A 26,294-nucleotide genomic window follows, 5' to 3' on the forward strand; every position below is an offset into this window, starting at 1 on the left:
ACACACACACACACACACACACACACACACACACACACACACACACACATACATATATATTCATGTGTGTGCAGTATTGATAAATGATGCACCACAGGGTTCTTTTTCATTGGCTTTTTTTTTCACTCCACTAATTCTCACCTGGAGATGATTGAAGGAAACAGTTGATGGATGAATAAAGAGGTGTTCTGCAGCTATTTTGTTGTGTTATCCGTTCTTAATTTGCTCTGATTTCATGAATGATGACAGGAATGTCTTTGTTGAGTTGGAGGAGCAGCTCTGCTCTGCTCTGACTGCAGCATCAGGATGAAAACCTGTTTCTTCTCCACCAATCACAGCCGCTCTCTGACTGAAGGAGGAAAAGAACTTCCTGATAAAAGCGCGGCTGCAGAGAGGAGACACTTTGCAGACAATCAGCGGCAGCATCTGTGCAGAATACTGGTGCTGCGGGCACGCAAACCAGTTTTATGTTTTAAGGTCCATAGTGGCAGGTTTGGTGAGGTGGACTTAATGAATGAAATAGTCAAGAAAACTGAAAAAAAATAAACAGATTATTGAAGTTAAAATGGGTCATAATGCAGGTTTTTATTAGATAGTGTTTCCTACATTTCCCTTTTCATGAGATCAAATTCAGATATCTGTCTGTGACTGGATGATTAGTGATGGATTTTATCACACAGCAGAAACAACATGCTGGGGGACATTAATCGTTCCTGTGAGCTCTCTGATCAGCTGATCTCTGCAGCAGCTTTCCTCTTGGTCACAGATCAGTTAGGTTATCGTCCTCTGTCCCTCGGAACAACAACTCTTTAACAACCAAACAATTGTTTATTTCTACAGCTGCGCTCTAAGAGCCAGCTAAAACCTCATATAAAACTCAGCTGCAATAGGAGAACATTACAAATTAATGTTACATTTGTAATTACCTGTGATTATTAATACTGCATATTTAAACGACCCAGAGCTGTATGTTGAATATAAAACAGGCAGGCTGACTTTTACACTAACTAGTACTACTATACTCTACTGGCGTCAGTATTTGCAACACTTTTTCTGTCTACAAGTAGAAATGGACCTTCTGCAGGAATGTGAATTAATGTGTGGATCTGAAGGACATTTTAATTTGTTGACCTACTTCAGGAATAAATTATTTGACTTTTACTGAACTAAGTTTAAATTGATCAAATTTTATGGCCCTAACTTATTTCTATCATATGGATCTAAGGACAAGATAATTTTCTCATCATGATGCAAATCCAGCTGGAAGCTCTCAGAGAGGGTTCCCAATCTTGTGTATCATAGCCAGTAGGGCTGCACAATTAATCACATTTTAAATATAATCACCATTTAAAAAAACGCTATTTCCAAATCCAGAGGTCTGCAACTTTTGGCTAGGTAACAATTAATGGATCAGACGCTTCCTTTAGGTGTCAGTAACTTGTTTAAACTGGGTTTGCCTCACGTGGAAGGGTAGATTGCTGCAGCAGTGAGATGATCCTGTTTTATTATTTGTTTTAGAGTTTATATAATTATACTTTTTTACCAGAAACTTTCAGGAATCTCATCATAGTGTTAAGTACCGGTCAGACTGTTTAATACATTGACTTCTTTGCTGGTTGCACTTTATGTTCAACAAGGATTGATGTCCAACTCAACCAGCTGTTCTCTTAAATATCAAAATTCTGATTAACCAAAACAGTTAATTTTTTTTTAAATAGACCTTGTTTGTAGCTAACTTCCACCCAGCTGTGTGACCGGCTGTTTCTCTATCAAGCAGTTAAATCTTTTCTAAAACATGAAGACGTTTATTGAGGGGAGGGGTCCTTCTCACCCTCTGAGCTGCAGGGGGTGCACCTGTCACTAAAACACTGAAACACTTTAACTTTCCCTCCTTTAAATTAAGACAGTATTTTCCTGTGGTGCACACTGGAAGGCTGGGTACGTACCTAGCAACGGTTGCTAAGCTGATGTGCATTCCTGAGTGGAACTTCTGCATCACAGCAGCTCCTGTGATGGTGATGACATCACAGGAGCTGCTCTGCCTTAGAAGACCGTGTAACGGAATTATTCTCTCCTTCTGGCACTTTTTTGTGAGAGACAGACGTGTTTTTGGTGAGAGAAAACGAGTTAGTTAGCGATACCTTGCGATAGTTTGTGATTTACGATTTTTACAATTTTTACAATTTCTACGATTTTTACAATTTTTACAATTTTTACGATTTTTACATTTGATTTAGTTTTACGATTGATTTAGCTTTACAATTGACTGATTGATTGATTGTCAATCCCAGAGCAAACGCTGGGATTGACAATCCCAGCGTTTGCTTTACGAACCCGTGCAAACGAAGAAGCCATGAACGACTCCACCAGTTCAGGGGCTCCAGAAGTCCCAGCAGACTTTATGATGACATTGATGGAAGATTTCTTTTCGTCCATCTCAATGGAGCAGACCGTGGATTTGGCCGTAGGAGAACCCGATGATGACACCTTATCTAAGCTAAAGGAGCTGGTGTTGGATGTTGCCAATCTATGTACCGCCTTCATCTACAAAGCACGCTTCACATCTGGGGATGTGGAAACCGTTGTGGGCAAGTCAGTACTAACATCGTTTCTGGACTACCTTAACATGCGTCCAACCACTCAACCCAAGAGCTTTGACACCTTCAACAAGCAATTAGTCAAACTTGTCAAAGAAAAAGTGAGCTATGTCCTCGGCCCCATGGATGATCAATTAGCTTTTTATGTCTCTGAGATGGACAGACTGGATATAATGCTTCCACATGCAGAGATACTAATAGAGGAACTGTTAGCTGAGAGGTGTATACAACATCAGCAGAGGAAGCAAAACGCTGCTGAAGATCAGCAAGATGCCCTCAATAGGCAGCAGACAGAAGAGCTTCAGCCCATCGGTTTTGATCGGGGTGATTCCCAGACTGTGGAGGAAAAACCCACTCAGAGATCTCGGGGGTCCCTCCGTATAGGTACCACCATTTGTGGTTTGAGATGTTACCGGTGATCCCAGAGGAACCAGAACTCGAGGAGGCAGAAGCAGAGATCAACGAGGAGAGGGATTTTATTCCTGAGGACCAGGAATCAGATCTGAAGCTGGTGGACGAATTCATTTCTGAGGAGCTTTCAGCGATGAACAAGGTGATTTATTTTATCTCTAAAGAAAAGAAATCAGATCTTTAGATGGTGGATTGATTTACATCTGCTGAGATTTGTGAAATGATGAAGGTCAATTATTTTCTGTCTAAGGAAAAGGAGTTGGAGCTGAAGATGGTGGACGAATTCATTTCTGAGGAGCTTTCAGTGATGAACAAGGTGAATTATTTTATCTCTAAAAAGAAGGAATCAGTTGAGCAATAGGGTGTTTTAACTAGTCCACAGTTTTAAATAAACACTGCATGCATTGGAACAAGACGAACTATAAATAACAGCAACCAACCCAGATGATGATGATAGACATAATATTTATTGCTCTGTTTGAACAAAGTACTGATATAAAGTTTTCTACCCAATCAATATATGTAGTTGATAGTAAGATATTCAAATGTTTTGTTTGCATGTGGACTTTGCTTTCTAAAAATATATATTCCAGTGTATTCCTGTTTTACAAAATATGCAGACAGAGATTTTATCAAACAACAGGTTGAATATCTCAATTATACTAAATTGGGGCTTGCTAAAATCAGCCTTTTGTGTACGCTTTTGGGGAGGGCGTCTGAAAAAAAGAGTATGTACACTTTTTATTTGTTTTCTTTTAATAGACTCAATAAGGGTGTCTATGATCTGCTCTTAATGTGTTTGAGTTTGTGTGTGTTAAGATAAATTATTTTATCTCTAAGGAAAGGGAGTCGGGGTTGAAAATAGTGGAAAAATTCATCCCTGAGGCGCTTTCAGAGATGAACAAGGTAAATGATTTTATCTTTAAAACAAAAGACTCAGATGTTTAGATGGTGGATAAATTTATATCTGATAAGATTTCTGCAATGATAAAGGTAAATTATTTTATCTCTAAGGAAAAGGAGTCAGAGCTGAAGATGGTGGACAGATTCATCTCTGAGGAGCTTTTAGGAGTGAGCAAGGTAAATTAATTTATCTTTAAAATAAAGGAATCAGAACTTTAGATGGTTGATGAAGTTATATCTGATGATGTTACTGAACTGATTCAGGGGTTGTTTCCAATATCCAGCCCTTTCACATGTGCACAAACCCTACTCTTTGGTGGTGGGGGTCTTGTGTACGCATAAATGATGACCTGCTGTAATACGGCCCGTATTTTTAGCACATTTTGCTCTTCTCCTGCATAGCAAACTTGTTGACAGAGAGGCGGTAACAGTGTTGCCCAATTTGCTTATTATAAACTGTTTTTCATTTCTTTCTAAAGTCACTTGTAAATGTTGTTAGTCACAGGTGGTATTTTTTTGGCTTTGTTTCTGAACATGAGGTTACTTATTTGGGCTTGGCTTTATTTTCTCAACAGAACCCCTTTAGCTAGCTATCACGCCACGCAACAAGAGACCTGCTCATGCTACTGCTGCGTTACAGACAGCAGCCGGCTAAATATCTGTCCGCACACACACCTTGGCCTGAAGTGTTTCTGAACCGTGCGTTTCTGACTGTGCTTTGTTTTTGCCTTGCTTCTCTGCCCTTCCCTCAGAGCCCAGGGCTACTGCCAGTGGCCAGCTTTCAGAACGCGTATCTCTGCATTTCATTTTCTTCCTGCATGTTGCAAAAGGTCCTGCATAAAGTCAGTAGGAGATTAGTTGTGTCGTCTTATTTTGATCAATTTTAACAACACATAACAGCTCAGAAAACATGTTGCGCTAACGGCTGGCGTTCCCTTAGGGTGCGTTCACACCAAATACGAACAAGGCTAATTTTTCTCCTTGATTCCCTGCAGTTGGTCGCTTGATATTTCGCCTCTCTCTTGCAAACAATCCGCAGAGAAAACAAAGCCAATTTCACCCACGTTCGCTTTACTGGGTCATCAAATAGGAGGAGCATCTATACGTTAGCCAGTTTCTCCTGTCTGTAACACTCACCGTGGTGGACATGGATTTTACCGAGCAAGTCACAGTGCTGTATGTGATGAGTCCAAAACCCTTCGGTTTCTACGGGATTGGTGCGTTTGAGAAATAGTTTTTTTTAACTAGTCCACAGTTTTATATAAAAACTGCATACGTTGGAACAAGACGAACTGTAAATAACAACAACCAACCCAGATGATGATGCTAAACATAATATTTTTCCCTTCGTTTGAACAAAGTACTGATATAAAGTTTTCTATCCAATCAATATATGTAGTTCATAGTAAAATATTCAAATGTTGAGTTTGCTTTCTAAAAATATCTATTCCAGTGTATTCCTTTTTTGCAACATGTGCAGAAAACAATTTTATCAAACAATAGGTTTATTGCGTCCGAAAAAAAGAGTATGTTTGAACACATATCATGGATTTTGAAAAACCCCTAAGATAAATTATTTTATCTCTAAGGAAAAGGAGTCGGGGTTGAAAATTGTGGACAAATTCATCCCTGAGGAGCTTTCAGAGATGAACAAGGTAAATGATTTTATCTTTAAAACTAAAGACTCAGATGTTTAGATGGTGGATAAATTTATATCTGATAAGATTTCTGCAATGATGAAGGTAAATTATTTTATCTCTAAGGAAAAGGAGTCAGAGCTGAAGATGGTGGACAGATTCATCTCTGAGGAGGTTTTAGGAGTGAGCAAGGTAAATTAATTTATCTTTAAAAAGAACAAATCAGATCTTTAGAGGGTGGATGAATTTATATATGAGGAAATTTCTAAAATGATGAATGTAAATTATTTTATCTGTAAGGATAAGAAGTCAGAGCTGAAGATGATGAACACATCCATCACTGAGGAACCATCAGAGGTCAAGGAGATCAAAAAGATCATCTCTAAACAACGTTTACAGACCCAAGATATCTCAGAGGATATCATTGAACCCTGTAAAAATCAAGGGTTGAATGACAGAGCTGTTCCAGTAATCACAGCAAAGCAGCAGAACAAAGGAGTTGGAGTGAAGATCAAAACGTTTCTTCAAAAGTACAGTCAGCGACGATACAAGAGAGTTGCACCGCAGCAGTCGTTGGCTGTTAAAGAGGAACCCAGTGAGGAGGAGACGGATGTCGCAGGGCTGAAACAATCAGTGTCTGAGGAGCAGACACGTGACATCTTGAGAGCGGTCTCTGGAAAGACTGGCTGGTCACAGGCCGACCGCTTTATCTTGCTAGATTTAAAGGACTCAAACGTAGAGAAGGCAACACTTTCTCTTTGTAAAGAGAAAATACTGAAGACAGCAGAGAAACCCATCCTCAAAAGGGTTTTCTCTTTTGTCGGCAAAGCCCTCTCCAAGCCCTTTAAAAAGTCCTGAGGGCCACCTGAAGTGGTCAGGTTAAACCGGGCAGGTTTCCAACAACTTTGGAAACAATCAACACAGCTACATTCACTGACAAATCTTTTCACCCAGTCTTCACCAAGTCAGCACCTAATAGTCATGGTCTGAATCGGACATTATTTCATCCACAGGCAGATAGATGAACGATGTGTGTCAAAAATGTTGACTCCAGGAGGCCGCTACGTCAGAAAGGGCCACCAGAGAGCATGAGTGGTGGCACGGTGAGTGAAGCAGTGGTGTCACAGGCAGCTACCGGAGCATCCAGCAGTCAGTCGGAGCAGCAGGTGAAGGTCAGTGAACACAGAGTCTGTCTCGCAGGCTCCTTAGACAGCATCACCAGCACTTGATGGAGTTGGATAGGGTTTGTGTTGTAGGTTCATGTGAAGGTGGGTTGTAGAGATGCATTAACCTAGCTGATGGAGCATTCAGATGTCCTGGTGAACAATGATGGAACCAGACATCTGTAAGCCCCTCATGCTACGTATTTAGGCTGTTTGGGAGTTTTTCTGTTACCATTGGTGGATATGTGAGGTGTACAGATGATGATATTAACCCCACCACACACACACACACACAAACACATTAAGAGTCTAGAGACTGGAATCTGGGCAGGACTATGAAGACTGGAATCTGGGCAGGAATATGGAGACTGGACCCTGGGCTGGACTATGGAGACTGGAACCTGGGCAGGACTATGGAGACTGGAATCTGGGCTGGACTATGGAGACTGGAACCTGGGCAGGACTATGAAGACTGGAACCTGGGCAGGACTATGAAGACTGGAATCTGGGCAGGACTATGGAGACTGGAATCTGGGCTGGACTATGGAGACTGGAACCTGGGCTGGACTATGGAGACTGGAACCTGGGCTGGACTATGGAGACTGGACCCTGGGCAGGACTATGAAGACTGGAACCTGGGCTGGACTATGGAGACTGGAACCTGGGCAGGACTATGAAGAATGGAACCTGGGCAGGACTATGAAGACTGGAACCTGGGCTGGACTATGGAGACTGGAACCTGGGACCAGAAGCTGGAACTTGTAGCTGGACTTTGGATTATATAACCACAGGTTGGAGTGTGGAGCAGAGAGGAGTTCTGGTCAACAGTGGTCGAACCGCTGGTACCCACGAGGTAGCTCTGGAGACCTGAGACCAAGGTGGAGCTCTGGAGAGCAATGTCGAGGCCTGGAGATCCACTGACGCAGCCCTGGAGAGCAGGAAGCCGGTTTGTGTCTCCATGGAGCTCTGGCAATGACGGCAGAGGTAGGTTCACCTGGACAACCATGTCAGAGAATTGAGATGAATAACACAAAGTAGCTTGTTCTGAAACCTTTGGAGAACTGGGATCAGGAAAAGAAGGCTGGGATGAAGATTTAACATGAGGTACTAATGGTAGTGACGGATCTGGAGCCATTGATGGTGATGATTGATCCAGATATGTGGTTGGCGGTGATAAAGATACTGGATACCTGGATACTCTAATTTTGATAACCCCCGTTTGGAACGACAAGTAGGAGGCATCACTGTAATACATCACAGTGACCTCTCACTCTGCCCCATCTCCGTCCTGGTAGAATTTTCTTCAACATCTTGCCTTCAGATTACCCGGTGCCTAGTCACTCATTGCGGATGTCAACTGATAGAGTTAAGTTTAATAACTCTTTGATTCTGGAAAGAAAGCCAACACAAACAAGTTTTTAGACTCTTCTCAAAGAGACAGAGGGCAGAAGAGCCAGAAACGTGAGGCCGTTTTCATCACAGTCTCGGCTCCATCTGCGCTGGTTACCTCTGTCCATTTGCCTTTATTATCAGACATCAAAGAAGTGGCAGGCGGAGTCAGGGGTTCACAACATGGGGGTAAGAAACAAAACAAAAGGCAAGGGGGGTTTTACAACATGGTGTAAGATTAACATATATAGCAAGAGACTCTTGGTCTAGGAGAACCATCTGTTTCTCCTGTGTGAAGTTAAAACAGTAGAACAGTCCTTAATAAAAAGATAAAAAGAAAATGATTACATTCACATTTCTTCTAACATCAACTACTGCCCCCCTAAACCATGGACCTCATTTATTTCAGATTTCATAGATTGTGTCACACAGCTATCCTCCATCTCTCCATCTGTCCTGCTTCTTGGTGACTTTAACATCCACACCCCCCACAGCTATATTAACATGTGATTTCTTGGATACCTTAAACTATCTCCAGCTCACACAGCATGTCAATTCACGCACTCATACACATGGACACATAACTTGTGACTTACTAACCTCACAATTTCTGACCATCTGCCAATTACTTTGGACATTAGCATCCACACTCGCCCCGCCAAACACACACGGACAATAACCTACTAGAACCTGAAGTCACTATCTTCCTCTCTGTCTGAGATGGATAGGTGGTGTCTATCCATCTCAGACACCACCAAACGTCTCGTAAACATGAAACTCAAGAAAGAGGTAGGTATGTCTGGAAGCAGAACTTGGTGGCAGCTGTGTAGTTGCAATGTTCTTCCTTGCTGCTGACGTTTGAGGGTGGACAGGCTGGAGATGGAGTACCTTGTACAGGGATTGTGATCACAGGTAATCACGGAGGAGAACAACGATTGACCTGGAAGTGAGGATTGGAACCAGAATACAACAGCGAAGAAAATTCCAAAGATCCAAGGCTTGGAATTGGCATTTGTTGTCAGGAACTGCTCCCTTTATCCAGCTCCTGATTGGCTCTCGACGAGTTGCACCTGTCAGCCTGCAGCACCTGTCACACCCTGCCTGAGGAGAAGAAACACACATACCCACACACTGCATCTGGAGACACAACAGTCTGGGGTTTTGGGCTCTGAGGAGACAACGAGTGGACCCTGGAGTGACATTGAGCAGACTGAGGTGACAATGACGAGACTCTTTGACGGTCAGGAGGGGACTCTGGGGTTATGATGAGTTTAGTCTTGGGCTGTCAGGTGGTATGAAGTAGGGTCTTGGGCTCTCATGTAGTAGATCAATATGCTCTGATGAAAACCACAGTACAGAGCACGACATGGACAGCTTTGTTGCTATGCACATCCAGAAAGGAACCGTCCCGCCCCCTTGATTATCCTGAACGGGCTTGAAGGTGTTATGGCGTCGCTTCTTTTGAGATATGAGGATGAAGCAGCAGCAGGCAAGTAGGAAGTGTCAGCTGGATCCCCGAAAGCAGAGACATTAGCCATACCCTTCGAAGCAGGGACAAAAGACCTGGACAAATTCTTGGCTGTGGGAACAAAAGCATCACATTCCTCCACACAGCTCTTGAAGTGTTTGCCACATCTAGTCTTTAAATGGTGAACTGGGGCCTTTGAGGAGTCACTCATGCAGTAACTACCCATACTGATCTTAAACCTCTTGAAGCCCATGTCTACTTGATCCGAGTTTTGACTGAATTCTTATGTCATGATGCTGCTGCAAGGAGAACAGAGCTTTAACAAAGGACCAGACAGAAACATGTGGAAACGGGTATTATTACAGGAGGATGGAGTGGGTAGTAAAACAAACTGCTAAGCATATATAGTCTGAAGATATATGACAGGCAAACTGCAAGGGCTATTCAGTGAGAGAATGGAGAGCAGTCAGGTGAGATTTGAATTAGCTGAGACTTAAGCCAGCTTCACACTGACTACGCTCCTTGCGCGCTCCGTCTTTTCATTAAAACATGTGCCACACAGCACTCCAAACTAGATCCATTGTCAAACAGACATTTAACAAGAAACAATATAATGTAAAATGACTACAAATAAAACACAAAAGAATCTACTAAAGCAATACACCACACAATAAATAGAAAAAAAGGAAAGGAACTAGTTTGGCAACACTTTAATAACCACAACAAACAGATAAAAAGAACTAGATTAGGCAAGACCTAAGAAGAAAATGATCACAGTCAAGACACAAAGAAAATTAAAATATAAACACCTATAAATCATGACACTAATAGTGGAATCAGACATCTGTACATCTCATATATGAAGCAAGAAGCCTGAAAGGCCTTTCTTACCTTTGCTTGGTGTGTGGGGCATACAGCTGTCATGGAGATCAATTTTAGTATCAGATGTCTGTAAGCCCTACATGCCAGGTAGTGAGAATGGTTTGGAATTTAGTGTCTGTTCAGCACATGTGGGGCATACAGATGTGGGGTTCCTCCATTGACCACCAAGATATCTGTATTCCCCACATACTAAGTAAATAGTGTCGGTTGGTGTTTTTTGCTATTAACTGATATGTGGAGCTTTCTGTTATCATGGTAGTGAGAATGGTTTGGAATTTAGTGTGTATGCAGCACATGTGGGGCATACAGATGTGAGGCTCCTCCGTTGACCACCAATATATCTGTATACCCAACATACTAGGTAATGAGTCTGGGTTGGTGTTTTTTGCCATTGCCTGATATGTGGAGCTTAATGTTATCATGGGTTTTTTATGCTGGGACCAAAGATCTGTATGCCCCACATGGCAGGCAATGAGCCAGGGTGAGCTTTCAATGTTCTTGCCAGGCATGTGGTGCTTACAGATGTCTGGTTGCTCCATTTGCCACCATGATATCTTTATGCTCACATGCTAGGGAATGAGCCTGATTGGGTGTTTCAAGCTGTTGTCTGGCATTTGGGACTTACAGTTGTCATGGTTAGTAATGCTAGAACCAGACATCTATATGTGCTATGTGCCAAACAATAAGCCTGAGTAAATGTTTTGTGTTCTTGTCTGGTATGTGTGGGCAGACAGATGTTATTGTTACCCAAAATTCTATCAAGATATTTGTACACCCCTCATAACAGACATTGAGCCTGGGTGGGCGACTCATGCTATTGACTGGCATGTTGGGTGTACAGATGTTATTGTGGCTCAGATGTATGTACACCCCACATGCCAGGCATGGAATCTGGGTGGGAAATTTTTGCCATGTCCCAGCATGTGGGGAGTAGTTTTCAAGGGTTCTAATGTTGGAACCAGACAATGGGTCTGGGTGGGTGTTTTGTGCCATTGCCCAGCACATGGGGCAAAGATATTTTATTGTGTTCCAGTACTTTATCCAGACATATGTAAGGCCCAAATGTCATGGAATGAGACTCAGTGGATGCCATTCCCTGGCATGTGGGGAATACATAGGTTTGGTTCCAACACTAGTCATCATGACATTTTTATACCCCTGTTCGACAGTGCCATTGTCTGGTATGTGGGGCATACAGATGTCATTAGCTACGTTTACATGTACAACAGTAATGGGAATAAATGGCGGATCGGAATAAAAAAGCGTCATATAAACAAGCCAAATAAAAAGTGATAATCGGATTAAGCTCAGTCGGAATGAAATTGTCTACCAAATGAGAGGGGTGGTTTATGCTGATTGATCATCCGATCAGCAAGCATATGAATTCTTGGCAGGCTAAGGTTATTACGTATTGTGGATGTGCGATCAACTTAAACATGATGTATTTCAATGTTAACGAGTGGCGGAAATATGTCGGGAAGTAAAACTGTTGCGTTTCCCGATGCAACCTTTCTGTTCTATAAATGAAAGAGCTCAAAATTGTCGATTACTCAGTGACGTTTTCACCGTAATTAGAACATCATGAAAGTCCGTTCTTGGACAAGACAAACAAAAACGTATAATAATGTTTTGTTTACTATTTTTGTAGTTTAGCAAAGACGGACGTACTACTTCTGTTTTTTGGGGGGAATTTGATAACAGCGTATGTCAGACTGGGTATATTCTGAATAAATTAAGGTGCATATACACCCACATTATAATTTTATTACCGTATTTTCCGGACTATAAGTCGCAGTTTTTTCCATAGTTTGGCCGGGGGTACGACTTATACTCCGGAGCGACTTAAGTGTGAAATTATTACACATTTTTACCGGAATATCATTACACCTGTTATTTTCATACCAAACAGAAGACAAGCTTTGCGCGGTGCGGGAGGAAGAGGACATGCTATGCGTGGACGAGCAGGGGGGGTTGGTTGGTTGTGTGTGTGTGTGGGGGGGGGGGGGGGGGGTTGGAGAAGACCAACTTTGCGCGGAGCGGGGGGAACAAGACATGCTATGCGCCGGGGGGGGGGGGGGGGGGGGGGGGAAGGTGATGAAGACAAGCTTTGCGCGGACGACCAGCAGAGCAGAGCGCCTGTTATTTCACTATATGCACGCGCGAAAGCAACAACAAAAAAACGGCTGTTACCGTCAAATAAACATGCAAGCATATCGACTTAGGTTTTTTTTTTTTTGGAATGTTGGCGAGGCGGTAGCGTGAGTTTGGCAAAGCAGATAGCGCTGCGGGAAACACTGGTACAATTATTCAGCCTGTTGTTGCCTCCGTTCTGTTTTCATTTAAAATTGCTTTTCAAGATGACATGTCTGTTCTTGATGTTGTATATTATCAAATAAATTTCCCCCAAAAATGCGACTTATACTCCAGTGCGACTTATGTATGTTTTTTCCTTCTTTATTATGCATTTAATGGCTGGTGCAACTTGTATTCTGGAGCGATTTATAGTCTGGAAAAGACGGTAATTAATTGTTAACCCATATAAATGGAATAATCCCAATACATTTTAATCCAATTTTGACATTTTTGTTCATGTAAACATAGCTATCGTGGACTAATGTTGGATCCAGATGTCTGTACTCCCCACATGTCAGGGGTTGGGACTGGGTGGGCATTCTGTGCCATTACTTGGCATGTGGAAAATGTAGATGTCTGGTTCAAACATTGTTTACCATGACATCTTATTGTCAATTAATTAAGCTTTATGGGTCTGTCGTGTCATTGTCTGTGATGTGGACCATATAGTTGTCATGGTGAACAATGTTGGAATCAGAGATCTATAAGCTCCACCTGCAGGACATTGAGCCCATGTGGGTGTTATATGCCATTTCTTGGCATGTGAGGAGAATGGATGTTAATTGTGGCCCAATATTGGATCCAGACATCTGTACTCCCTACATCCCTAGGAACGGGACTTGGTGGGCATTTTTTGCCATTACCTTGGATGTGGGGAATATAGATGTCTGGTTCCAACATGGTTTACCATGACATCTTTATAGCCCACATGTTAAGTAATGAGCCTGGGTGAGTGTTTCATGCGATTACCTGGCGTGTGGGGCATACAGATGTCTGGTCCCATCTTTGGTCATTGTGACATCTGTATGTCTCATTAGCCAGGTTAATGGATTTCTACAAACAGCTCCATGAACGCATGCAATACAACTCTGTCCAACTCCACCACCTGCTGGTGGTGCTGTCTGATGCGTCTACGAGTCTTTCTCTGTGTCTGCTGACCTTTGCTCACTGTTCCAGCTGACTCCCGGACACACTGGTAACTACCTGTGACACCATCACCTCACTCATTATGTCATCACTTGTGCCCCCTGAGGGCTTATCTGGACTTTGCGGCTTCCTGTATGATTCATTTTGACACCTGCCTGTGGTCTGCTTGTGGAGGAGAATAAAACCAAACTGGACCATTTCTACTGGGTGCTGACTTGGTGATTCTGTTTTTTGGTCAGTGGATGTAGCTGTGATAGATTTAAACTGCCATTGCTGGTATCCTCCATGTGCCCATGTGTTTCAGGGCCTCGTTGTATCATATGGCAAATGGCCTGTACTTGTAAAGCGCTTTATGAAGTCTAACAACCCCATAGCGCTTTAAACTACTTTCAGTCATGCACCCATTCATTTACATGCTGGTGGTGGTAAACTACATTGCAGCCACATTTGCCCTGGGGCAGATTGACAGAAGCCAGGCTTCCATAAAATACAACTGCCACCATCAGGCCTTCTGACCACCATTAGCAGGCAAAGCAGGTGAAGTGTCTTTCTCAAGGACACAACAACCCACTGGTTGCAGGGCCAACTCCTAGCTCCTGTGCCACTGTTGCCCCTGGTAGAAGTGGTTGAAGTAAGTTTTCAGGTAAAGCTTAAAACCTTTTAGGGATCACTTGAAGTTAAACCCCTAGTTTGTTTGAGGCACTAGTGTTTATTAAGTGGAAAATAAAATGAGACAGAGAGACATGAAGCAAAGATCTGTCTCTCCATGAGGACTCAAGCACAGGACAGCTGCGTTGAAGATTGGTGCCTCTGGACATGAGTCACGCTCCCTACCCTTGCTAAAACACTGCTAACTGATTCACTCAGCGCTGGACTCATTTTTATTTTGATTTAACCTCAGTCCAACCATTGCTATTGGTCAGAAATGTATATATGTTCTGTGTCCTGGGACCCAATTTAAAAATTGACCCGAACAGGTTATTTAATAGGAAACCAGTCTGAAAGCTTAACATTACCTCTATGTCTGAGATGCATTGAAAAAAGCTGACCACCTCTGATACCTCTTTGATGGACTGGTGATATCTCCAGGGTAAACCCCATCTCTCACCCAACAACAGCTGGATGTGTCTTTTAATGTGTGACCAACTATGAACTATCCTATTCTTTAAAACAGTCTTCATGACATATCATGAATGATGGCTCATGGGATTCTCCCAGTCAGGACCGTCATGCACTCCCAGGGCATGTCAACTGTATCTACTTACTCCCGACCTGGTTGTGGCGCGCCTGGGTCGGTGAGGCACCTGGTCAAAGAGTGCAGTGCTGCCGTAGACCAGTGGGCCCAGCCTGGCTCCTTACAATTCCCGTACTTACCAGTAAGGGAGGTTGAGCTCTTAATGGGGTGAGCTGCAACACACAAGCAGCAAAGAAAGATGTTGCCCATCATGAGCTCACCCTTGCACCCTTCAAAGACGCCATATAGACCTCCATGAACTTGCTGGTTAGGAAGCACAAGCAGATTCCCCCCGTGGTTGTGATCCAGATGGCAGAAGAAGAGCCTGCCAAAGCTGCAGGCTGCTGGCAGCAAAGAGAGGACACAGCCACAAAGAAGCATCGCCTCTGTGCCGATTCGGACGAAGGAGCCAGAGTCACACGGGGAAAGGTCAAAGCAGCAACGGTCTGGCTCTCCGGGTGTGGCAGGTGGGAAGGAGCATCAGGGTGGGGATCCCCTCTGAGCATCGAGACTGTTTGGAAGAATGGAGAGGCTATTTTAAAATGTTAAGGATTCACCTCGCTCCTTTACAAGTTTTAAACATCCAGTGTCACTTTGAAAATTTTCTATTAAAACATTTTGATTATTTTACATGATCTGGGGTAGACATTTTGAGCAAAATGTGGGAAAAGCTTTGGTCCCAGCTCCTCCCTTCTATATCCCCCAGCATGCCAGTCAACAAGTCATGCTTTTAAACCATTTTTTTTGTAACTGAATTGGGAGTTAGCAGTAGTCCTGTTTTCTGCTCTTTGAGTTCTAGCATTTGAATTGACAGGGAGGTGGCCCAGATGTGATCATCAGCTGGTTGGCTGGTCTGAGGCTTCTTGATTTTGTTTATTTCGGTCAAGGCTACCAACTCTTTTTTTATTGTTTCTTTAATACTAACTTCAACCACTGCTATTAGTCAGAACTTTAAATCTTCTGTCTTGTGACACTCGTTAAAGTATGGAACAAAATAGATTGATTACAAAACCAAATTCCAGCCATAACCAATTACCTTCTTGCCTGAGGTCATTGAAAAAACAAAAAAATTACCACTTATGATTCCTAGAAAATGCTAATTACAGCTGTGGTGGCCTGGTGACCTAGCCAGCGTGTAAGCTAACCCCTCACCTATTGACTACTGGATATTGACCCCTGCTCATGAAATCATCTTAGACTGGAGGATTCTTTTAAGTAGCCCCCCTATTCAGGGGTCAGTACAGCAAGCCAGTACAACTTTAATTTATACTTGACATATCTTGCGCCAAATGCCTTTCCTGCTACAAGTGGAATTCAAACCAAAGTCTGACACATTTTAAGAATCACCTAACTGTTCCTCTGAAGACCCTTATGGTAGAAGTCCTCCTCTATAATGCATAGTAAATCACCTCCCAGTGCACCCATCCAACCTTCTACCAAGCCACAACTCCAAAAGATAGACAGAAGGAGACAATCACCAACTTCACCAAACACCAATCTTGTGCCGCCCTCAGCCTCTGTGAATATCATCGCCTCATCTGCAACAGTAAGACATCTTCACCACTGCTTTTACAACACATTCTCAAATCATTTCAGTTTCAGATACTAATCCCAGTACCTCTCCTCCAGGATACTGATAAGAATCATTCACTCCACCAATCTCCTGCCAACGTCATTCTCTAAGGATATCCTATCCTCCTCTGCACCAGTAAGAAACCATCACCCCTTCATGTACACCACATTCTCAACCCATTTCAGTTTTAGATACTAACCCACCTAAGTCTCACCTTAAACAGGACAGGGTTTCCTAAGGGAGACTTCACATTCTTTTGCTCAAACAAGTGGTAATCAGACGCTCCTCTTCTGTGTATCATAGATTTCTTGAATTCTTACATTTCGTGTTGCTGTCCCTCCCTTAGAGAAATCTGTTTTCTTTGTCGATGCTCAGACATTGGATTCCAACGTATTGTTATTCATTCCCTGTGTCTTTTTTCAGAACTCTCCTTAAGAACCTCTACACCGCTCCTCTGTCTGCTCTCCTGGCTCAAGTGTTCCTCGATAACTCATCGCTCTCTCACCTGCCAGTCCACCCTCCAACATTTTGCTGATCCACAACTTCCACTAGGAAAAGAAGGACCGCAGGAGACAATCATTAACTCCACCAATCTCCTGACCAACCTCAGCCTCAGTGGATATCCTCACCTCCTCTGCACCAGTACGACACTGTCTCCCCTCCTTCTACAACCTGTTCTCAACCCATTTCAGTTTCAGATACTAACCCACCTATGTCTCACCTTAAATAGGACTGGGTTTCCCGAAGGAGACTTCAGCTGTTCTGCTCACACAAGTGGTAATCAAAATCTCTTCTTCTGTGTAACCTAGGTTCCTGGATTTGTTATATTTCTTTTTGCTGTATCTCAATGTAATATAAATCTCTTTTCCTTCTCAATGCTCAGATATTGGACTCTAAAGTACTGTCTTCCATTGTCTGCGTCTGTTCTGAGCGATCTCCTTAAGAACCTCCACACTGCTTCTCTGACCACCCTCCTGCCTTTACATCCTCCAAAGTTGGTTTCACCAATCAAAAACTTCAAGAAGGATAAAGGTAGACAGTCCCAAAGTTTTACAACATATTCTACACCAAATACAGTTTCAGGTAGAAACTTACTTTCCTCTCCCATGAAATAGGACCAAGTTTCCTGAGGCAGATGCCAGATTGTTGTCCTCACACATGAGGTAATCAGGCTCTTTTACTCTTTGTGTCTAAGATTCCTGGGGTCCTTACACTTATATTTGCACTCTCTCCTTACCAGCAAATATGCTCCTTTTGTCATTTAACAACTATTGGATTACAACAAATTGTTTCTTGTTCTGTTAGTCTGTTTGGAGAACTCTCCCTAAGACTCTCCACATCACTCCTCTGGCCACCCTCCTGGCACAAGGGCTCATCTGTAACTCATTGGTCACTCACCTCCTGGTGCACTCTCCATCGTCCAAACCTCCACCTTCAAGAGAAGGACAGAAGGAGACAATAACTACTTCAACCAATCACCAATCTGCTGCCAACCTCAGCCTCTGCTGATAAGTTCACCATCTTTGCACCAGTAAGAAACCAACTCCATTCCTTTTACAACAAATTCTAGACCCATTTCAGTTTCAGACAGTAACACATTAACCTCTCCCCTAGTGCCGTCCTGGATTCTTGATCTAAAACAAGAAGAATCATCTCACTGTGCAGATTTACCAATAAACCTTTCAAACTTTCCTTTGGTTTCCGTGATTATTACCTGCAGGAGATTTTCATTTTGTCAGAAACATGACATAAGCGGGTCGAGAAGATGGATGGCCTTTCTGAAATAATTAAACATAAAGTTAAAGTCAAGACAGCCAAAGAGCAGGCCAGATACAGAAAAATAAACCATTCAAATTCTGTTGCATTTTTAAAATTACAGAATAACAAAACATAGAAAAAATATTATAAACTTGTGTTTGACCTCTAAGAATAGTCTGTGATGCTCTGACCAGGTGAGGAGAGTCCTCTGGAGTCTCCTTCTGCCCTTTTTAATGGTGTAAAGTGCATCCGGGTCGGTCACTGCAGTGCAAAGCAGTGAGCTCAAATACATTTGATTTTCAAGGCCTTCGGTTTTCTCATGACTCCCTATTCAAAAGCATTGCTGGTGCTCATTAGGTACACTTTATTGCCTAATCATATCAACCTTAGATTCTAAGTCTTATTGTGGATTTGACCATCAGGACTTAGGTGGTCTCGTTTGACCGTCTGATCGGGCCCTTTCCAACAGTACCAAGCTTGCATAGAAAAATGTTTCTTACGCTGAGAAAGACCCCAATACACACTCCTTTTCTGCACATTTTCCCTAATAGTGATTTTTCACTCAAACTTCAAACTACCCCTTGGCCTCTGAAGCAGCCAGAGACTCCAATTTCACAAGACACTGGTAGACTAGAACATGAAATTCTTGGTAACTCTAGATTAAGTTGAATTTATTCAGATCTCATTTTTGCAGCAATATGTCCAGTGGTGGCAAAATGAAATACAGCAATGTGTGGTTTTATTGTTTAGGATGCAACCTTTTATACAATACTCCAACCGAAACTGAAGAAGAAGAAACATTATTATCATTTTCAGGATACAACTAAATTTCATTTGGCAGCATCTCTTTTTGTTTGTGTCAATGTCAACCACATATAGTTGATGCATATATCTCATGAAATAACATTTTATAAAAAAATAAAAAAAAGTTTAACTTTTTGTTTAGGTGCTAAGAAGAATAAAAACAGTGGAGAAATCTGAGCTGCAGATCCATGTGTGGATTCCTTGGAATAACAGGATGTCAAGTCAAGGAGGAGGAGGGCGTGCTGGGACAAGCAGGTCGGCCAGAGGTGGAGCCACAGAGACAGGAACCTGTTTGAAGGTTTCAGAACCAGAGACAAACTGGATCAGGATGTTTGGATCTAACTTCTGCTGCAGGTAAAACCATCTCTCTATCTCTGGATTCAATGGGAATGAACTGTTTGATGATTCTGTGTGGCTGCATTGGCACCTGAAATATTAAGAAGTATTTTTTTCACATCAAACAGTTTAAAATAAAATAAGGTTCTGCTGAAGTGAGTCTGTGAAGGTCTGCTGTCTGGCCCGGTCCAACAGGGACTCAGCTGCTGAGCCTCAGGCTGGGTTCTGGTTTTCTGCGGGTGTGTTCAGCTCAGCGGGGGAAAAAAATGTCCCTGTACTGATTTCAGATCAGCTCTGAGCCTGAACATGTTCCAGTTTTCAGGACATAACCCTGGGTTCTCCAGAACCATGCTGGACTCAGATCAGGAGGGTTGTCTGTGTTCTGGAGGTGTCGTTTACGTCTGAGTTCACCTGGGACACAGCGAGGAGAGAGACCGGGAAGAACAAATGTTTCTGTTTCTAGTCCCACAAACACAGAAGGCAGCAGAACTTGAAATCAGGAGGTTCTGCTGTTCTGGGTTCAGCTTTTTAAGACACGAGGAACTCGGACCAGTGACAATGACAGTTCTGACCTCAGACCTTAAAGCTCTCCTTTCCTTTTTAACCCGGACATTTTCACTGATTTTACCTGAGGAATGTTTCAGAACCAGACCTGGAGCTTGATCCAGAACCATTCAGGTTAATGCAGCTGGTATCAGACAGAGGTTGGCTCTCTGCTTCGGTCATAGAGCACCTCCACCACAGCTGGTTCTTCTTGGCCCAGTAGAATCCCTGTAAAGCTGCTTGTTTTAACAGTGAGGACAAACAGCCTAACCTGACAACAGCCAGCTGTATGTATCGCTCCGCCTAGCTCCACTCACATACATCTGGGACACCGCCATAGGCATTGCCTTTACAGAAGGCTGGGCCTTATCAAAACTTCTTGCATATGATTGGATAAGCCACTTGTCTGTCATCTTTATCAACGTGCTATTTCAACCAGTCACACCGAAGCTAACCCGTGACGCTGATGAGACCGACGCCGGAAAAAAAAACCTTTTTTCTTTTTTTTTATGTGTTTGCGGCTCTAGTGCAGGGTTTCCCGCAGCGCTATCTTGGCGAGGCGGCCGCGGAAAACGTGTCGTCCACCCCCCCCCCCCCCCCGCTCCACGGAGAAAAAGTCATCCACCCCCCCCGCTCCGCGAGTCGATCCGCCTCGCATAAGCAAATTCCTGCAGGAAACACTGTAGTGGCGCGCATTTTATTGACAGTGAGCTGACAGGAAGAGGGGGGAGGACAGGCGGCAAAGCGCCGCGGGTCGGAGTCGATCCCGGCCCGACCGCGTTGAGGACTAATAGGCCTCCCAATATGGTTCGCGCTAACCGCTAACCGCTCCGGGGCGCGTCCGCGTACGCGCCCCGGAAAACAAAACTTGACAAATCCGGTCGGGAGAAGGGCGAAAACATGGTTTCCACCAACAAAAGCCTTCAGAGCCGTTCTCTGATGTTCTTTTAATGAAACAATATCAGATAGATTGGACAACACGGAGGAAATAGCAGCATCAATGCTAACGCTTGCTTCCTCGATGCGAGCCGCCATTGTTGTTGGAATCTCACGGTGGCTTCTCCACTACGTCACATCCATGAAACACCCGCCCTGCGTCCTGATTGGCCAGACCAAAAATTTGGTTGGGGAAATCATTTTCAATGAGCCGTGTCCCAGATGTATGTGAGTGGAGCTAGGCGGAGCGATACATACAGCTGGCTGTTGTCAGGTTACAAACAGCCTACTCTGGTACCAGATTTGACCAGGTTCTGCTGGTGGACCCAGTTCAGAGCCAGCTTAGCTTTGAAACTTTAAAGAAAATCTGTGACTGTCTACCACCACAGACCCACATTGTTAGGTTCTGGTTCCTCAGTGGAGAGACAGAACCTGACCATCTTCCTGCAAGCTGGTGAAACAAAAGCCCAGATTTCTACAACATGAGAAAAATTTGACAAATTTGTGTTTTCTTGTAAAATTTGGAACATTTGTTGAATTCTGTGGTATAACAAAAATGTGTTTTGGAGCCAGCTATAGCCTTAAATAAGGAGGTTCTTATTATGCGATATTAGCAGAACTCCAACAATAGTCTTGACGAGGATTTAAGAAAACAGTAATTTTACCTGAATTTTATGGCTATGAACACATTTAATTCATAAATTTGAGGAAAGTATTGCATTTGATCCTGTTGGATCCAAACAGTCATCACTGCCACAGTTTCCTTCCTCCTAATGTGCTAGAAAAGTCAGACCTGGTCTGATTGCACCTGTTTGTGCTCCTGCTGCTTGGTTGAAGTTAAACTCTGGTTTAATGACAGCAGATCAACCTGTGATCCGTTACCTACAGTCATCATGGTAACCGCTTGCTTTATTAGCCTCGAACTTTGGCCAACAGGCAGCTGATAGACAACCAGCACTGCTCAGACATTATGAGGAAAATCTTCTTGAGTGTTTGAAGGGAGTCTAAATCTGATTAAATGGTCTTTGGTCAGATTCTCTGAGTATTTAAGAAGATGGTTCAAACATCAGTCTATTGTCGTTTTACAACGTTCACGTTATACATCAATCCTCTCCCTTCACTTTTCCAGACAGTAGGTCTTAAAATATATTGCACATTAACTTGTACTCAAAGTACAAGTCTTATGAGGCTGTTTTTGAGGTGGCTTGTCCTACTTTTTAAACTCCTAAACTTGTTCCAGAGCGCAGAAGGTCAAAAAGTCCCTGACCAGAGTGTAAGAGGTCAGACAGCATCTTCTTAGTCCTGTAGGCAACGAGACCCTCCAGTGTCCTCCAGGGAGGGCGGGGGCAGCTGGTGACTTTCTGGGCTGTCTCTATCCCTCCCTGCAGGGTTTCTGGTGGTTAGGAGACTACAGCCACCTTCCACTGACTTCTGTGTATCATAGAAGTACGAGGTCCAGGAGGGAAACACAAACACCTCTTTCCTTACAGGAACTCTGCTGCTCTTTCTGGGAAAGCCTGAGCTATTCCCTGACCAGAAGCCTGGTAGATTAAAAAATCTGGGCAACCTGGGAAATCTCCAAAGAGAGGTGCCATGAACTCATCATGATTAGATGCCAGAACCATCTCCATCCTTTTGATACGGAGAAGCGTAACTCCAAGATCTTGCTGGATGATGGAAGTCCTCACCTCATCTCCAGAAAGAGCCTGGCTACCCAACAGAGGAAGCCCGTTTCAGCTCCTGGGATCCAGGATCTCGTTCCATCATTCCAGTCCAGGAGTATGTTATGTAGGTCCTTACAGATGATTGTGTCACATAAGTCAGAACCACAAACAGGTTTTGGAGATAATTATACTTAACAGAGCCGAGGGCATTAAAAAAAATCTGAAAATTAAAAACAGAGAATACTGTAGGCCCTCCTGGGGGAACAATCTATGAAAAGGTCTTGAAAGATCTGCTGGTCGGTACCAAATACTAGGGGGGTAGAAGATCTTTAGCTCCATGAAGAAAAGTTTCAAAGCTAAGTAGGGGAATTGCCAGCTGACAGACACTTGAACAGCTCTGCTCAATGATCCACAGAAATTAACAGACATTCATCTGTTTGTCTTTGAGCCGATCGTGTGTCAGATAGTAAACGTGTAACTCGGTGCTGCGTCAACGCCATGTGGCCGGACTTTCTCAACATTCCTGTTTGTTTTCCAGAGTTGTGTAGGAAGACTCAGCTGAAGGATTTATGAGTTCTATTCGGTTATTTCTGTGCTGAGCGGGACCACACCCACGCTCACCCACAGGGTAAAGTTTGGGTCTTCCTCAGATGTTCTCGGCTCTGATTGGCTGCTGGCCTCATGATGTCACATAACACACCGTCGGTCCGGATCCCACCATGTTGTTGGAGACGATACTCAGCAGGAATGTTTGCCCTGTTCTGACTCGTCGATGATCCAGCCACAAACCTCGACCTCGGTTTGATGATTGACAGCACAGATTGTTATCAGCGTGCAGAGAACAGGGTGTGTGTGTGGGTGCGGGGGAGGGGGGGGCAATTACACGGCAGTCTACCGAAGGAAGGGGCGAGTTACCCAGTCAAACAGTGAGAGAGAAAGGAGGGAGGAGAGATAGCTGCATTCCAGCATGGTGTCTGAAACACACCTAAAACGGTTGAGGAGCAGATCCCTGTTCAGGTAGTCAGGAGGGTTCTGGTTATATGTTAGTAATTCACCCCTGTATGGTTTAAAAGTGGTGAGTAAAAGATTCTAATCTTATGGATGGAGACATTATTCTTTACCTTAATCTGCTGACTAGATAAAATCTGAGCAGATTCCCAAACTGCATCTTGGGGCCAGACATGCGGACCTCGGTCCAGCCTTATTACAGGGCCGAGACTATAGAGAACCACGGCCTCACTGCTGTAGCACCAACATGGCTCTGAGGCCCGTTTTCCTGAGCGATGGTCATGAATGTGGAGCGGATCAGGGTGTGATCGGATGTCGATGTAGTTTCAGTGACTACTGACTGAATCCTTCTTGTATTGTTGTTCCTCCACAAAGATAGGAAACACACACACGACGTGATGACCACAGAGCAATGTGGGCGGGGCTTAGAGCTGACGGGAAGAGCAGGACTTCCCTTTGTAAAGAGAGCTGGTCTGGAATCAGCCTCCTGTCATTGTTCTGTGAGACAGAGTGCCTGGCTCGGAGGCTGCCGGGCAGGAAGACTTGGAGTGAAAGAAGTTGTGCATCTAAACACACACTGACAGAACAGTGGGCAGCGAATCCTAACATCCTTCCAAATATTAGAATCAAAATGATGCCCTTGGTCTGAGAAGAACATTGTTTTCCATCTGGGTCCAGGTGCTTTTGGGTCTTGCAGACTTCAGGTGTTTCCTTCCCTTGAGCACCTCAGCAAGTCTTATAGTCCTGCAGCAGGAAACTTAAATCAGCAGGAAGCTTGGGACCGAAGGTCCAAAACTCTTAAGCTGTTTGTGTAATGAACGGAATATAAGGACCCAGAATTCAAACCAGACAAAGTGTGAAAGAACAAACTGATGCAGATTGCGTCAGCGTCTATGGCAGGAACCGCTTGATATATAAAGGACAGCTGCTTAGTGACTTAGTTAATCTTTCGGTGATGATGATGAGTCACAAATGTTATGGTCACTAACCTTCTCTTATGACCCGGTCCGGGGGAAACCACGAGTGTAGGTTTGAGCCAGCTGGCTGTTGTGCTAGTGTTGCTAGCACTGCTCAGGAAGTCCTGGAGCAGGCTCTTGCGGGTGTATGATGGTCAATGGACAGGCAGAGGGTCAGAACCATGAATGCAATGGCCAGCAGGAAGATCAGGGGGGCAAACTAGATGCCGCAGTCAGAAGGAGTTCCAGGGTCACAGCCAGGTGATCAGAAGTCCGATTAAGAGCCAGAGGGAAATCACAACCGAAGATCAAGCAGGGGTCAGGCAGAACAGGTCAGGACAGGCAGCAATCAGGAAGACTCAGAAGTCGAGAGGCAGAACAGGTCAGGAATCAGGCAATCCGCAAGTCAGAAAACAAGAATGCTGGAATAAGTCTCACCGGATGGCTCGAAATAACCTGGCACTGATGTCTGGTCTGATGACTGGTTATATACTGACAGGAGCAGGTGGATCAGATGAGTGGTGATGAGAAATGGGAGATGGGGAGGTGTGTTGTGTCAGTAATCAGACCAGCATTAGCATCATGTTACTCTGAGCTACCTCTATAGTTATGCTGCTATAGACTAAGGCTACTGGGGGATATCAGGGCCTATATTTCTCACTCTAAGGTATATTGTTTTCCAGTCTATTGTTCTCCAGTTTTGCATGACTGTTGTTATTTCAGCTTTTACCTTTTTGTTCTCTCTCTTTTTTCTTAATAGTAGTTACACCTGGTCTGGCGTTCTGTTAACTGTGACATCCAGAGAAGACGGCTCACCCGCTATTACCATCTAATGTAGAACAGATTACTAGATCAATGTGTGCTTCTGTGCTTTTTTGTCTCTCTTGTTGTGTCTCTGCTCTGTCTTCTGTAACCCCAGTCGGTCGAGGCAGATGACCGTTCATACTGAGCCCGGTTCTGCCGGAGGTTTTCCTTCCCGTTAATGGGGAGTTTTTCTTTCCACTGTCGCTTCATGCTTGCTCAGTACGAGGGATTGCAGCAAAGCCATGTACAATGCAGACGACTCTCCCTGCGGCTCTACGCTTCCCCAGGAGTGAATGCTGCTTGTCGGGACTTTGATGTCCTTATATAGGACATTTTTGACCAATCTGTATAATCTGACCCAATCTGTATAATATGATTGAACTTGACTTTGTAAAGTGCCTTGAGATGACATGTTTCATGATTTGGCGCTATATAAATAAAATTGAATTGAATTGAATTGACCTACACGATAGTATCCAACCCTCAAACACAAATTGAAATTTGTGTTTGAGGTCTCTGCACACACACCTTTCCAACACAGCAGCTTCAATAAGTATGTGCACCTTAGTCCAGCAAGATTTCCTTACAAAAAATAAAAGTTTCCATGCACTTTTACTTCATCAAATTAGACACACTTTACCTTTACTTCTGATAACGGGACTTTGAAGACAAAAACAAAGCAACAGCAAAGAAAACTCAGTTACATACATGCGTTTTAGTCAAACAACAGAGCTCTCATCATTTAAACTTTCAACATAGACGTCTCATGCACACTCTTTTCAATCACTCTTTCAATTCACTCATTTCTGAATCATTCCTCTCATCTTACTTTCTCACTTTCCCGGAATTTAGTGTTTTTTTCTAATGGTCCAGATGCCCAATATTCCTGGATTTTTACTGTGCGCACATACAATTTAACTCATATTTTACTGGACCCGTAGCAAAAAAA

At 43.6% G+C, this 26,294-nt stretch overlaps 1 protein-coding gene across 1 annotated transcript; it reads left to right on the plus strand.

Moving 5' to 3' along the window:
• Nucleotides 1–5,520: 5,520 nt before the first annotated feature.
• LOC118557716 lies at nt 5,521–6,413 on the plus strand. The gene is made up of 2 exons (XM_036127942.1): nt 5,521–5,740; nt 5,849–6,413. Exons 1-2 carry the CDS (start codon nt 5,609–5,611, stop codon nt 6,404–6,406), a joined length of 690 nt encoding a protein of 229 aa, XP_035983835.1. The 5' UTR covers nt 5,521–5,608; the 3' UTR covers nt 6,407–6,413.
• The last annotated feature ends 19,881 nt before the right edge of the window (nt 6,414–26,294 follow it).

Source organism: Fundulus heteroclitus, chromosome 3 (genome assembly GCF_011125445.2).
Source record: "Fundulus heteroclitus isolate FHET01 chromosome 3, MU-UCD_Fhet_4.1, whole genome shotgun sequence".
Classification (NCBI taxonomy): domain Eukaryota; kingdom Metazoa; phylum Chordata; class Actinopteri; order Cyprinodontiformes; family Fundulidae; genus Fundulus; species Fundulus heteroclitus.

Bases quoted from the DNA above. Each gene is read 5' to 3' on its own strand.
- LOC118557716 (XM_036127942.1), top strand. From the start codon at position 5,609: ATGGTGGATAAATTTATATCTGATAAGATTTCTGCAATGATGAAGGTA. The intron at 5,741-5,848 runs GTAAATTAATTT...TTTATCTGTAAG, and splicing joins AGGTTTTAGGAGTGAGCAAG to GATAAGAAGTCAGAGCTGAA.